Source organism: Notolepis coatsorum, assembly GCF_963971535.1.
Source record: "Notolepis coatsorum genome assembly, chromosome: 16".
NCBI classification, from domain to species: Eukaryota; Metazoa; Chordata; class Actinopteri; order Aulopiformes; family Paralepididae; genus Notolepis; species Notolepis coatsorum.
The window spans coordinates 46,427,227-46,442,052 of record NC_140180.1 but is presented as its reverse complement, the minus strand read 5'-3'; the positions used below and the strand labels follow the sequence as shown (position 1 = coordinate 46,442,052).

Below are 14,826 nucleotides of genomic sequence, written 5' to 3'. Positions count from 1 at the left end.
TACGAGGCAATGAAGTGTTCGCTGGAGATCTTCATTCCCTGTCCAACAGGCTGATCGCGCCGCCTGAGTGCAGCCAGCCTGAGTGCAGCTAACAGTAGCTACTGTCTGTAACTGTGATGCATTTTCTGTTTGCAGTCCAATGTTCACCAAAACACACACCCACACACTTACAATTTGTTCCTCAACGTTATATAGACCGGTCATGTTTTGTAAACTTAACGTTATGTTTAGAATGGAATGAATACATGGGTCGGGAAAGATAGTTAGCTCAAAGCTATTCCGGCCAGTTTATCAACTTCCTGTCATTTAGAAATATGATTTTATAGTGAAAATCATTACCAAAACGTCCGGAAAAACCTCACGGGAGCATTATAGACTGTCATACAAATGTACAAATGCTATAAGGTGGCAAGAAATGCACTATAAACAATACTTTATGCATCGGCAAAGATCCTTAGCTCAAAGCTATTAAGGCTAATGCTGGCTAACAGGCTAGCGCAAGAAACGACGCCGCAAAGTATTGTTTATAGTGCATTTCTTGCCACCTTATAGCATTTGTACATTTGTATGACAGTCTATAATGCTCCCGTTAGGTTTTTCCGGACGTTTTGGTAATGATTTTCACTATAAAATCATATTTCTAAATGACAGGAAGTTGATAAACTGGCCCGAATAGCTTTGAGCTAACGGATCTTTGCCGATGCATTCCATTCTAAACGTAACGTTAGTTGTTCAAAACATTACCCGCCGTCTATATAATTTGTTCCTCAACGTTATATAGACGGGTCATGTTTTGTAAACTAACGTTATGTTTAGAATGGAATGAATACATGGGTCGGGAAAGATAGTTAGCTCAAAGCTAATCCGGCCTGTTTAACCACTAGCTTCTGTTAGCTAATGCTGGCTGAGCAAGGAAACTAACAGTAAACGTTTTTACATGAAATACAGCCCAAAAACCCTGCTGACAAACGTTTGCTTATTAAATACATTCTATACTATAATAATACAAACGTTTCATTGCCTCTGTGACGACAAAGTTGTTTAAATAAGGGGAGAAAAGTAGCTAAAACCAATGTATTTGGATGAGACAGGAAGTGCCATTGGCAACCGGAAGTCAGCCGGAAGTGGCTACTTTCAGATTGTCCAAGTGGAGAGATTCTAACAAGACTAGAAAGCGGGGATCTTTGATTAACACCTGCTATCAGAAGACTAGATGGTCAGAAAAAAACGTTTTTACTTTTACTTTTTAGTACTTAAAAGTACATTTAAAAGTAGAATTTTTTTTACTTTTACTTTAGTAAGATTTTGAGACGGTACCCATACTTTCACTTAAGTATAATTTCTGGGTACTTTTTACACCCCTGTGCAATACTACGAACTGCACTATCCTGAACCTCAACATGGTTCTGCAGACTCTCTGCACTGGCACACCTGGCTGTCTCTCGCCCCCTCTCAGTCTCTGTGATTTGTGATTAGACTAATTGCAAAGTATCACATATCCAAACAATACTAGATTCACTCCCTATTGATTCCCAAATGAGCATGCACTGAATTAGTTTCCATGCAATATGTCAGCCATGTCAATAATAGCCCTCCCACCCACAGGGTTATAAGTTATAACCCCTAAAAATAGACCGCGTGCACCTCGACTTGGAGGTGTGTGAGTGAGTGAGTGAGCGAGCGAGTGAGTGATTCTGTCTATATTATGTGTGTCTGTTTCATTCTGTTTACCTTCCTCCATACCGAATGCCAAATATAACCCAGTAGAAACCTAATAGGCCCAGCCCAGCTTTCCCATTCGTGTTACTACGGTGACGATACAAGCAAGTCTGCTGGTTGGCTGAGCAGCCGTGACGTCAGTGGAACACCGGGGATTCCACCCCTATAGAATCTGTGCAGAAGGTAAGTGGAGTCGAGTTGAAACTTGAGACAAACTCTGACAGACTCAGTCACAGCGGTAGGGAATCGTATGTGCTTCACACACGTGAGAGGAGTTTACTGGCTGTTTATGCTCCAAGTACAGTTCATGGCAGAGTCAGCATGATGTGTCACATTCAAGTGTACTTTTCCGGTCTCTCTTAAAACGAGATCTACTGTAACAACTGTACTGGCAGACGGTGACAACTCGAGCAAAGCAGGCTCCGATTTGCATGTAAGTGAATGACTATTAGAGACATGACTGCTGAATTGTAGGCTACTGTAGTGCTGTTGATGATTCTGATGGTGATGATGATTCTGATTCTGATGATGTTGAGTTGCTCCCGCTTACAGAAAACTAAGATGTTGTCAAAATGTCAAATTGGTTTGACGTGCCATATGTCAAACAAGAGTTGCAGTGTGACGAAGCATTTGTTGTATTGCGTTTTGTGTTTAAACGGGGGCTAATGGATCAGTATTTCAGTTAATCTACCATAGTAGTGTAGCCCAGGCCATTTAGATATGTTTTATTACATAATCCTATGCATATGCTGCAGTGTAGAAGATGAGGAGAGGAGTGAAACCTCTGACCAGAAGGGTCACGCGTTCTGTCATTGTGTTTCTTTTGGATGAAACTAGTGGAATTCAATTATTCGTTTTGCCATGGACCCACTTGAACCTCCAAAGACCCCACTTTGTTCTAATGGTATAGTAATTCATAGTAATATCACACCATATGGCTCAATGCCACTGCTCATTGGACATGGTTGTCATTTAATAATACTTATAATAATAATAATAATAATAATAATAATAATAATAATAATAATAATAATAATAATAATAATAATAATAATAATAATAATAATAATAACAACACTTGCTTATTGTTTGTGACCAAGACGTCTGCGATCGGATACTATAAATAAGAACTTTGCTATAAGCTTTTTTTCCATTTGTGAGACAAATAGCTAATATACAGTTGCTAAAAAAAATTGTTACCACCCTCTTATGCCTCACCTTTTTCACATTTTGTTTTGCCAAATGCTTTGGAAATAAGCTTAAAGTGGAATAACAGAGAAATCATTCAAACGAATTCACCACAACGCTTGCATTGGACTAAATTGATATAGCCTACTGCCAAAAATAAATAAATACATTATATACCGTATGTCATGTGACACAATCTTTAGATTGTATTCATGGATATTTTATTTTATTTCTGGTTGACAGAGCTGAGGCTGGGGGGCTGTTAGATGGAAAGATCCCGTGAAACAGATCATTGATTTGTGTCAAAGTGTCCTTTAGCAAGACACTGAACCTCTACCTGCTCCAGGGGCGCTGCTAATATCTCACCCTGCAATCTGACCCTGCAATCTGACCCATAATGAAATATGTACATGTATGTTTGTTTCTCAGAGCGATATGCAGAGAAATGCAATGTACATTCTAAATACACTGCGAGTAATATTGCAAATAAATGGAAATTAAGCATGTTTTACATACTGAAAAGTCCATTGAAAATGATTGTTTACAGAAAGATATATTATTTGACTATGACTGATTTTGGGACACTGACACAAGTGAATAAGCTGCAGCCATTAGTCTGCCAGAAATGTAGGGAAAACAAACTTAGTTCATGTTTACTTTTTTAGCTTGCAGGCTTGTTTTCTTGAAAGAGGGGCAGTTGTCTGTAATCTATACAGTGCTAGTGAGAATGATAAATTATTCATTAGCTGCTAAGTAAATATGTTCCTCTGGGCACAGACAGTGATCTACCTGCCAACCGGGTTAACAGACCTGGCAGACCTGGATGGCCTGCGTTTGACAAAGTCAGCTACCGGTTCCTGGGATACAGGCCTACAACAGCCTGGTTACTCGGGAACGGTACTCTCTCCCTTCAGATGGTTCTGAAAAGTTCACAACCTAGCGACAAACTTCGCATGATGAAGGCGTGGAGGGGCTCCGGAGAGGTTACTTCGTGCACTCTTCACGCTGTTGGTTCCCACAGCCTCCGAGAAGCAGTGCACTGCAACAGGATCTACCTGACGCAACGTGTTGCCCTGCAGAGCCTGTGTATCGCTTTTCACTTATGTGTACCGTCCCTGACCCCCACCTGTAGTTGTGTGGATTGTTCCTCCCGCTGCCTGGTTGTTGACCACATTCTCAGGCCATTCTATCTGCACAACACGCATGCCAAGGCTGGCTGACCCTGCCATGGAGCTTTGCCATAGAAGGGATCAGTGGCAGGACTCGAGTGTCGGCTCCCAAGCCCCTGGGGCCTCCAGCACGTTGTCTTTAAATAGATAAGCACTGTACCGAAGGGTTGTGCCAGAGAACAGCCACAACCTCTGAGCAAGGGGATTTCACCAGTCTGCCTCCACGGGTGATTCAGCAAAACAAATCCCGTCTGATGGGGCTCAGAGGAGGGATTGAAGGAACAGATCGACCTTAGACTTCTGTTAACTGGGATCCATAGTCCCCACTGAGGTGGAGGCTAGAGGTCTCAGGTCAACTTGGGACTGTTTTGTTTTGTTTCTTCTGTGGAATAATCTCAGAGCATTAAACAAATGAGACCTGTAGTGTATTACATCATATTGTGTAGTAAGGAGCAAACATTCAATATTAGTGGGGCAGATAAGCTCATATCCTTGGGCTGTCCCCGACTAAAAAGTATAATATATATATTTTTTTGTATCATTCCATTTGGGCTGTGGGGGGTGCTTAATGTCTGAAGGAGTCGACTGAAGGCTTCTTGTCCTCTGGAAAAGCATGCAATTGGTCCACTGATGGATACATCTTGATATTTGTCTAGTCTAGTGTGTTCATTAGATGGGTGAAATCCTCTTTCAGTGCCTATGTGCCTGTTTTCGTAGGCAGTTAGCCTCTGGTATACGTGCCATTAGCGTTAGCCACACTTCTAGGCCTCTTTTCTTTTGGAAAGAATGATACAAAAAAAATTATAATCGACTACGGCTCCTTTCGACCGATTAGTCGCCTAATCGACTAATGGGGGTCAGCCCTTATTGTGCATTTTATGAAAGAAGCATGAAACTTTCTACAGTGTTTCTATATACCATGAAGTTTGTTTTCAGACGTGGAAACACTTCTGAATTTACCTCTGGAACTTGTCAGAGGCTGTACACATTTTGGGCTCTCAAAAACATGTTATTTTTAACTTTTTTCCAGGAACAAAGGTATTATATCAAAAAGAAGAGTTGTGGAACCCACTGGTCATCATAAAAGTGCTTTAATAGATTAAATCAGCTGTATAGGATATGGACATCTGGTTTCATGTCATATAAACACACCTCACACAAACACAAAGACTCAAAAAAGGACTTTTAACTATATGCATGTTAAATTTGATTGAACAGTTGACATCTCTTAACCACCCTAGTTGTACAGTAGTAAGTAGTGCCTGCCCTACAATGACATTATTAGTGAGGCCTAACAGTCTCCTGAGCATGAGCAAATGGCAGTACACTTGAGGGCAGCCTTTTTGCACTTGCAGCGTGTTGTACACCCTTTCTTGCAACCACAATGAATCAGTTCATAGCAGCTCTGTGATGCTTCTGGAAGGGTTGTCCACAGTGGCTGCCATCCCATTTCTTCTTTCACCCAGCCCCAATCAGCAGGGCTTGGCAGCTGAGGGTCAGGTTCCAAGGCGTTGCTCCAAACATTGGCCTGATAGCTGGCACGCTTAATGTGTTGCTCTAGTGCAGCCTTCGTTGGGGGCATGTTCTCCAGAGCTCTGGATTTCTGAGTGAAGAGCTGTTTTCTAGCTTAATTTACCTCTGTGGTTTTGCTTGTCCTGTCATACATCAGTACGACAAAGCGCTCCAACCATGACTTGGACAGCTCACTCACATCACCCTGCATCTGCAGGAGCTCATTGAAAGCCTCAGTCACTTCAGGGTAAGCCTTCCAAGTCTGCCATGCTGTTTTCTTTCCTCTTCCAGCAAATGCTGAGTCTGTGTCTGTGAGTGCGTGGAACAATGGGAAGCAGCACAGGTACTTTGACCTAGCTTGTTGGCTATTTCATGAACGCCAATATATCTGAGGTTGGTTCCACTACCAAGAGCAATCCACATTTCCTCTGGCTTGATCTTCCTAAACATGGCCACGGCCAGGACTACAACATCGGTGTCAACAGTACGAATAGTCACCTTCTTGCAACCCTTCTGAACAGCATCTGACACATGCAGAAGCAAGCGTGTGTCTGCTTCCTCGTGAGAACATGGGGTGAGATTTGTCACGTCACACTGGGGAGGAGAGCAGAGCACCATTTTGCCATGAGTTGCGTAAACTTCTTTTCTTTCATCTACTGTGATGCAAATGACTTGCTGAGAGAGGAATCCAAACAATTCTGTTTTGTTCTCATCAACACGCAGGAAGTCTTTCCAGTGCTTTGGCAGTGCAGTGGTAGGCATCCCCGTCTCCTGATTCCCTTCCCTCTCTTCTGTCGGGTGGTTCCTTTCAGACTGGAGGTTGTGAGTCAGTGTCATCAATCATTATGCAGTGCAAGAGGTCTGCTTTTGTACCAAGCCGCATCTTCCCTCCTTGAGATAAAGATGGTGGTGCTTCCTGGTTTTCATGACTGAAGAACTGATCCAGATTGCCATCACATGTTTGGCAAGCCATATACAGCCGCAAGAAGAGATTGCAATCACGCTTCAGTGCTTCAAGTTGTATCTTCTGCGTTGACTGTGTTTTCACTGGTGGGCAGCTGAACAGAGGCAATTTGTTCTTGGGCAGGGTATCTGTGACTGGCTTTGTTTGCTGCTCCAGGCGTTCTTCCACAAAGGTCTTGTACTGTTGTGCACCAAGGGACTCCACTTTCCTTACTTGTCTGCAACTGATGAACTCATGATGTCTTTAGAGTCAAGCACCAGGAGATCCCGACTCTTCAAGAAATGGGTTCCCCATCTCTTCGATCACTGCTGTGAGGGACCTAACATGTTTTATGAAGGTTTCTTGCACTGCTGGCTGCTGCTCGTTGTGGCGATTTTCACTTTCTGGAGTTTCATTCTCAAAATCTGTAGTCATTCTGGCTATTTCTGGACCTGCCACCATCCAGCGATGCAGTGCCCCAGGATTCTCTGTCAAGCCAACTGCTCCACCAGATCCTTTGATGAGTGCGTTGTTCTGTTTCGTGGCAGTGGTCAATTGCAATAGCAGAGCATTTGTTACTTGTTTTATGCACAACAAACTTTCCAACACAGAACTCCTCCAGGATGGCTGGATGTTTATCAGAGAGGACCATCATGTCACAGACACGCACTGATAGCCACCTGGAGTAATGAGTGTGGTCCAGAGCAAACATCCAGGGTAGTAGCTGTGTGAGGGTTTTCACATAGAGCTGAAAGTTGCCCTCCCGCAGTGATCTGACGTATATGAGCATGAGGACCTCAAGTGATAAGGTTTTCAACCAGTAGTCAAAATGCACACTTTCCCTGAATCGCTGTAGGCACCATTCTTCAATTGTTGGAGGGCCCGCTTCAGGTATGCAGTGCTGATTGGAGGCCAATGGCAGTAGCTTGTACAGGCTAGCAGCAGTAACTTGGTGGGCCTGTTTAGGTCCAGCTCAGCAGGTATCTGTCCAAATTCTTGAAATTCAAGAAGATGCCTAGCCAATGACGCATAACCACTGCCTAGTGGTGGCTTGCTTGAGCGGGCAGGGCATTGCAAAGCTTCCCTTGTTTCCACTTGGCAGAGAGCACAGAGTTCCCAGTTAGTGGGGCAATGCAGCTTCTTAGATGTAGAAGGCTGGGCTGGATCAATCAGGATATGGCGTTTTGACATGATGCAGGCACAGTGTTGCATCAAATTGCTGAAGAGTGTCAGTAGGCTGCCTTGCCAGTAGCTAGCTCTTTGGAGGAATTAATGGTGAAGAGGTTGGAGGTGGATTGGCTAACATTGCACAATGGCTAGCTAGCTCGCTAGTTTCTAGCTAGATATCTAACTATTTCATTTAATTTCATTCATCAACAACATTTCATTCATCAACAGCTAGAAATAGTATTTGATCAATAAGAACATGATAAAAATTCTTATCAAAATCATGCAACAAACTGACACATGGACACAAGGCCATGGCTGAGCAAGTGAATGTCTTTATTAGAACAAAACTGCCATTTTAACAAACATTATTATAAAGGAGAATAATGGGACGTAAAGTGGAAAAATGCAATGCTGAGGTCAATGACCCCTCAATGTCACCAGAGGTCAGTCTGAAAGTGTTTCCACGTCTGAAATCAAACCTTGGGGTATGTAGATGATATGCTGAAAGTTTCATGCTTCTTTCATAAAATGCACAATTAGTTTGCTTAACCGCCCCACTATATCTATTTAGGCCTTTGATGGTATTTCTCCCTGTATTTCCCCCACCAGTTCTGTGACTTCATATTTATTTATTTGCTCATAGTGATAAAGCATCATTCCTGTCCAAGATGTTTCCTAAAAACACTAAAGTGACCAAAAAGACAATAGAATAATCACATAGTGAGACCTACTGTAACAGTACTATATACCCGTATGTCCCTATGCCATAAATGTCATGTATGTTGTGTATGTCATAAATGTCACTATGAATTGAAAATGGGGGACCCTGATGTAAACAAGACAAACGTCTTTCTCTGGTCTGCATCCCCTTAACAATTGTATGTATTGAGCCGTACTGTATTGTACCCATTCTGCAATCTGTTAAATAAAGTTTTCATTCATTCACTGACCTGTTGTGTTATTGCTGTTGGGTTATTGTTGTTGTCATTGCTGTCATTGTTGTTTTGTCCCCAGAAGGGCAGCCATGTTTCCTGATGCCCTTGAAGAAGCGGGCCGGGTGGAGGGCCTGCCCCTCTCCTGCCCACACACCCCACCAGACCTAGAGTACGAGGAGGTAAGGGCGGTAGAGGAGAAAGGACCAAAGAGGACAGCAGGCCGCTACCGGCATAGCCTGCAGCTACTGAAGCCCTTCAGGATAACACACAAGTAAGATAAGATATTCCTTTATTGATCCCCTTGGGGAAATTCAGGCATCATAGCGGGATGGGGGGGGGGGGGGTGTACATGTAGTAAAAACAACAAGCTGTGTAAACAAATAAGTCAATATAATTTACTATCTAACTAATTGAAATATACAGTATTCACAGTATCACATAAGGTGCATTATGCGTAAGGTAGTGTTATAATTTACTATCTAACTAACTAAAATATACAGTATCACATAAGGTGCAGTATGCGTAAGGTAGTGTTATAATTTACTATAACTAACTGAAATATACAGTATTCACAGTATCACAGTATTCACATAAGGTGCAGTATTCACATAAGGTGCAGTATGCATACGGTAGTGTTATTGTCCTCCTTGGGTTCCTATGAGTTCTAGTTGGATGTCTGGCCGCAGTCCCTGCCCACTGTTGTGGATAGGGCTGCAACGATTAGTCGACATAATCGACAACGTCGATCATAAAACTCGTCAATGCCGAATTTCTGCGTCGATGCGTCGTAAAATAAAAGAAATTATAAAAAAAAATTGCACTACCTATCTTTGTGAAAGTGGCTTCTCAGCTCTGGTCCAGCTGAAGACAAAGCAGAGGAACAGATTGGACATTGAGCATGACCTCAGAGTTGCTTTGTCTACCATCACCCCAGACTCTCTTGTCAGGAGCAAACAACATCCCCAGTTATCCCATTAGTTCCCTGGGATGTTGAGCTAAGAAGTCTGCTAAGAAGGATATATTATTTATTATTATTTATTTTATTTCATTGTGTTTTTAGCCCTAGTTGCACTTTTGTTGCAACCCCAGTTATCCCATTAGTTCCCCCAAACTTACTGTCGGTCTGTTATGTTAAGCTAAGAAGTCTGCTAAGAGCCCGGAAAAGGAGCCGCGCCCACAGGAAAGCAGAGATGGAGGGTGTGACAGAAATAATCGTTAGATTAGTCGACTAATCGAAAAAATTATTGACAGATTAGTCGACTACCAAAATAATCGTTAGTTGCAGCCCTAGTTGTGGAGCACACATTACAATATTGCTCCTGTTATTCCGAATTGTAGTATTTTGTTTGTTTGTTTCCCTCACCGTGCCCGTCACATTGGAAACTAGAACTTGTGAAGATGCAACACCTGCTGTAACTGAGGGGTACAATTCCCTGACTGTATTGATAAGTATGGTATCATTAAACCACTACCGCTTTATGTACTTTAATTACTGGCCATACAGTACACGATATATGAATATGATGAACACTTCCCACAATGAAATCGGTTCCAGTCAAAGGTATTAATCAAGTATTTAATGGAGCAAAAGGTACATAGGATACTTTACATTATTCTTTGAATGCACTTGTAAGGCAAAGGAGTATGCGTAGGCAAATCAATACTGAATGTCCATTCTCTGGTTACGCAGGAGGTAATTATACAACCTGAATCTTAGGGAATTATATCTATGGTGCACTAGTGATAGCGGAGATACTGGAAGGGGTTCCCACTGGTTGTAAGCCAGCAGGGGGGGTAGAAGATCTGTCGGTAGTAGGACGTCTGGTCAACGATGACTAGGGAGACTTCAGGTACAGAAGCCGGTGCAGTAGCCTCTTGATCCACAGACGAATACAGCTTGGTTCTCTTGTAGACTGTAGCTCCACAGGGAAGAAAGCTAGGCGGCCTCAGGCTCTCTGAGCGCCGACTCGACTTGACTCCTCTCGGGGTAAATCCAACACGTGCAGGCGTCGACGATTATCCGCTCCATAAATCATAGGACCAAAGCAAATATATTCCAGCCGCAAAGGGCTATGCAGTCGTCGGGTAGATTAATCCAGTGTACATGTCCATACGGCTCTCGCCTAGGTCTCCTCGGGTGAAAGCGCCATGCGGTCGGCCCAGCCTGGATAAGAACTCTAGCTAATACGAGAAAGCGTTGGAGATGCTGGTCACTATAGCATTCTAACCGCACGATACACTATACACAAATAGACTATTAAAAACTTAATAGAAATATGTCGCACTCGACGGTATAGCGCCAAACTCTGACAATTCAGTTATTAATTCGCACGCGGTCTCGATGCTCTATTCTGAGGCCAAACAGGCCATACTTCACCGCACGTTGTATCGTGGGTGAGGCTTCAACTTATCGGTAACATGCTAAATGGACGAAGGGTACGGAGGTAAGGGGCAAAGGGGCTTCTACATTCACCTGCGCCGTATTTATACGCACGGTGCACAAACTAGTTCCACTCTCATTTCTGTCGCGTATCCCTGGGCAAGGTTGGGCATGTCCAGACACATCTTGACGGTGACTTTGAACCTGGCTCCGGGGGCCGGTCCCTGGCGCCGGTGGACCGCTGTCCAATAGGAGAATGAACTATTATGGTCTGGGCTAAAGGGATATTCCGTGTATATGTACAAGGAATATACAGGGGATATCAAACGATATACAAATACTATGCAATATATCAATAAATAAATATATATATTCGGTTTAATCTGATCCTTTGTAACACCTGCTCTCCAGGCATGAATGTTGAGGAGAATTCCAAGTCTCCCGAGGAGCATGGTTATAGTGTTGTATAGTGTGGTTCCCACCTGGTGTCCCTCCATCGTAAATACTGTACGTTGTCATTTTGGTCCTATAGGCCTGTACTCCAATGATTAAAACTTAAACCTTAACCACTGCAGCCAATCTTTTGAAGATACAAATCCTATCCTGACCCTCAATCTATCCACCAAGTTTAAGCCAGTTCAGGCAAGAAAGGCTCAATTTATGGCGGTTCTGGACAGACACCGTGAGATGTGGCGGTTTACAACGCTCCATTGTGCTGAGTGCGTGGGTAATAAACTCTTATGTTTGATCTTAGCTGTGCTAAATACAGCCTGTTAGCATTATTAGCATTTCTATTTAAACCAAAGGGCAGTTCTTGTTGAAAGCGAAGTCGTTTCTGTTAGTAGTGCTACATATGAAAAGCTGTTTTTAAGATTCAGTGAATGAAGGACAAATGCAGAAACGTATTTCCCCACAATGTAACAAGTGTTTGAAGAAAAATACAAAAATTCCAAATGTCATGGTATCCTTTTAATGGGGCATTTCTCTGACAGACAGACAGACAGACAGACAGACAGACAGATAGACAGACAGACACAAAAATACTCTGACTCTAGATCGCTAGCAAATAAGACTTTTATCTTGAACGACTTCTTCATCACCCGTAACTTGGATTTCTTGTGCATCACAGAGACTTGGCAGAGCGTTGGTGAGTCAAGCTCTATTTCTGAACTCTTGCCGCCTGCGTGTACGTATTTTAACGCTTCATGGACGACTGGCCGAGGAGGGGGAATTGCAACCGTGTACAAGCAAAACTTTGACTGTAAACAACTGTCATCGGTCTCATTCTCCAGCTTCGAGCTGAATATGTTTGAACTGGGTCGCTATCACCCTGTACTGTGCGTGGTGATATACCAACCCCCAAAATACAATAAGCACTTCATCACTGACTTCTCTGATTTCGTGGCTGAAATTATGCCTAAATATGACATGCACACACGCGCGCTCTGTGCTCTCTCTCTCTGTCTGGCTTATGCACGCGACAAATACCTACCGCGCATACAGGAGACAAACGGCGTCTAACCTGACTGCATAAACGCAACGTTCAGAAAGGTGAAATGAAACGTTGTTTTCCCTTTAATGTAACCGCAGCCTGAGTCTGCTGAGCTGTATTTGTAGCCTAACGTCCTGACAGCAACTCCCATGATACGGGCAGAAAACTTATCCCCAAACAGACAGCCCTGTGTTTGAACACATGCCCACTGATAAACCACCCCAAACCTTTTTTTCGCTGCTCTCTCACATTTCTATGAAGTGCGTGCAAATGGCTGTTCAAACATTGTGTGCTTGATTCATCTTCCATCATCCCAATCCAAGTGAACGCTCTGTCATCTCTTAGGGGGCACAGCGTGTCCTCGCTCTCTCAACATAGCACCTCCCCTCTATGTGTCTGCATGTTCAGACGTTCCATCTCTCTTTTCTCTGACTCTTCTCATTCCAGGCACCAGCACCCGGTTGATAACGCCGGCCTGTTCTCTTTCATGACTCTGCACTGGCTCTCTCCACTGGCCCTGAGAGCCTATAAGACATCCAGTCTGTCCATAGAGGACGTCTGGGGCCTGTCACGCCACGAGGCCTCCGAGGTCAACTGCCAAAGGTGAGGCGACCTCCTCTCTGACGGTGAACCGTGTGAAAGTGACCCGCATTGTGTGCTCATCGTAGCGGGGAGGGGGCCGGTCCTCTGATCAATAACTACCCCACCTTCCCCGTGTGCTCGCTGGGTTCAGCGGAGTTCCTCCTCCCATTAACAAACAAGGAACCACATTCACTTTCTCAGCCCTGCATGTGAGTTGGACGACCGCATTGATAGTGCTGCTGGCAAAACAAAGATAGTAACAGGAAAAACAGGTGCTATGCCAACAAGGTCGACCGGCTGGCCTTCAGGGTTGTCCTATAGCATGGGATTTCTGCTCATCTGTAGGTGGGATTCCCTCAAAGGTGTGTGTGTGTGCATGTGTGTACTGTATGTACAGGTGCAGCTCGATAAATTAGAATATCGTGGAAAAGTAATTTTATTTCAGTAATTCAATTCAAAAAGCGAAACTCGTAGATTATAGATTGATTACACACAAAGTGAAATATTTCAAGCCTTTATTTGTTTTAATTTTGATGATTATGTCTTACAGTTCATGAAAGCCCAAAATTATGTATCACCAATAAAAAATAGATGTATTTTTCTTTTGTATATAGAAATGTTGGCCTTCTGAAAAGTATGTTCATGTATGTTCACTCAGTACTTGGTTGGGGCTCCTTTTGCACAAATGACTGCATCAATACAGCTAAATATATAGACTTGTCCACTGTATTCTAATTTATTGAGCTGTATGTGTGTGTGCACTTTGTGTGTATGTATGTGTCTATGTTCTTGAACAGTATATGTACCGTATCTGACCCTGTATTTGCATCCCTAATATGTTGCATATTCGCTTGAAACATGGCAAGGTGTTAACCAGGTAAGCGTGTCTGTGTGTGTGTGAGGTGTTGAGATTGATGAACATCTTGTCTTTATTCCCCCAGTGCAGGAGAGCTATAGCACGGGAGGAGGCTGCTATGAATAGCAGGGCTTAGAGATTAGAGTGAGAGTTGTTCCCAGCCTGCTGAGTTATGTCATTAACCCTTTTACTTGGTACATGCTGTGTCCAGTCACACTCGTTAGCTGGCTCTTTTGACTGGGAGCCTCAACCAACGACACCAGGCCAGGCCATATGCTAAGTGTTCCCAGAGCGCAGTCCGAGCCACACCACGGTTTAAACTAAGACCCACCGTAACGCGCCGTAACTCCCCAGAGGTGACTTTCATGAATGGACATCAGTGAGAGAGGCTCCATGGGAGCTTTGTGCCTTTTGTGGCTTATTGAAGGGCAGCCGTAGTCATGTCTGTTCATGTGCCGCCTGCCTCTCTGCAAATGACAGCCATGTGACTCTATAGGGAGGCGGTCCTGTGTGAGGAAGTGCACTCTTCTCTCGGGGGTGACTCTATAGGGAAGCGGTCCTGTGTGCGGAAGTGCACTCTTCTCTCGGGGGGTGACTGTGTGTCTCCTGAATGATATGCTTTGTCAGACATCGCTGGCTCGAGGCCAGATGTTATGTGGGGCCCAAAGTGAGGACATAGAGGAAAAGAAGGAAAGGGCCCCAACCCTGCTAGGATAGTATGGTGATGGTATGTACCGCTGAGAGACTAAGGTGGACTGGAGGGTTTTCACTTTGTGTTTACATTGTCAGAACAGTTATGCAACCCTTCATGCAAAACATAGACGGTAGGGTGTGAGAGAGAGAGAGAGAGAGAGAGAGAGAGAGAGAGAGAGAGAGAGAG

General features: G+C 43.7%; 1 protein-coding gene across 1 annotated transcript in view; it reads left to right on the top strand.

Annotated features, from left to right (window-relative positions):
* Window positions 1–2,049: 2,049 nt before the first annotated feature.
* The window catches only part of LOC311242819 (ATP-binding cassette sub-family C member 5), a 67,595-nt gene continuing 54,818 nt past the window's right edge, over window positions 2,050–14,826 (top strand). Inside the window, exons 1-3 of the mRNA XM_084331862.1 lie at window positions 2,050–2,152; window positions 8,716–8,907; window positions 12,956–13,111. Coding sequence (XP_084187988.1) covers window positions 8,726–8,907; window positions 12,956–13,111 — 338 coding nt within the window. The 5' untranslated portion in view covers window positions 2,050–2,152; window positions 8,716–8,725. The remainder of the gene's footprint in view (window positions 2,153–8,715; window positions 8,908–12,955; window positions 13,112–14,826) is intronic.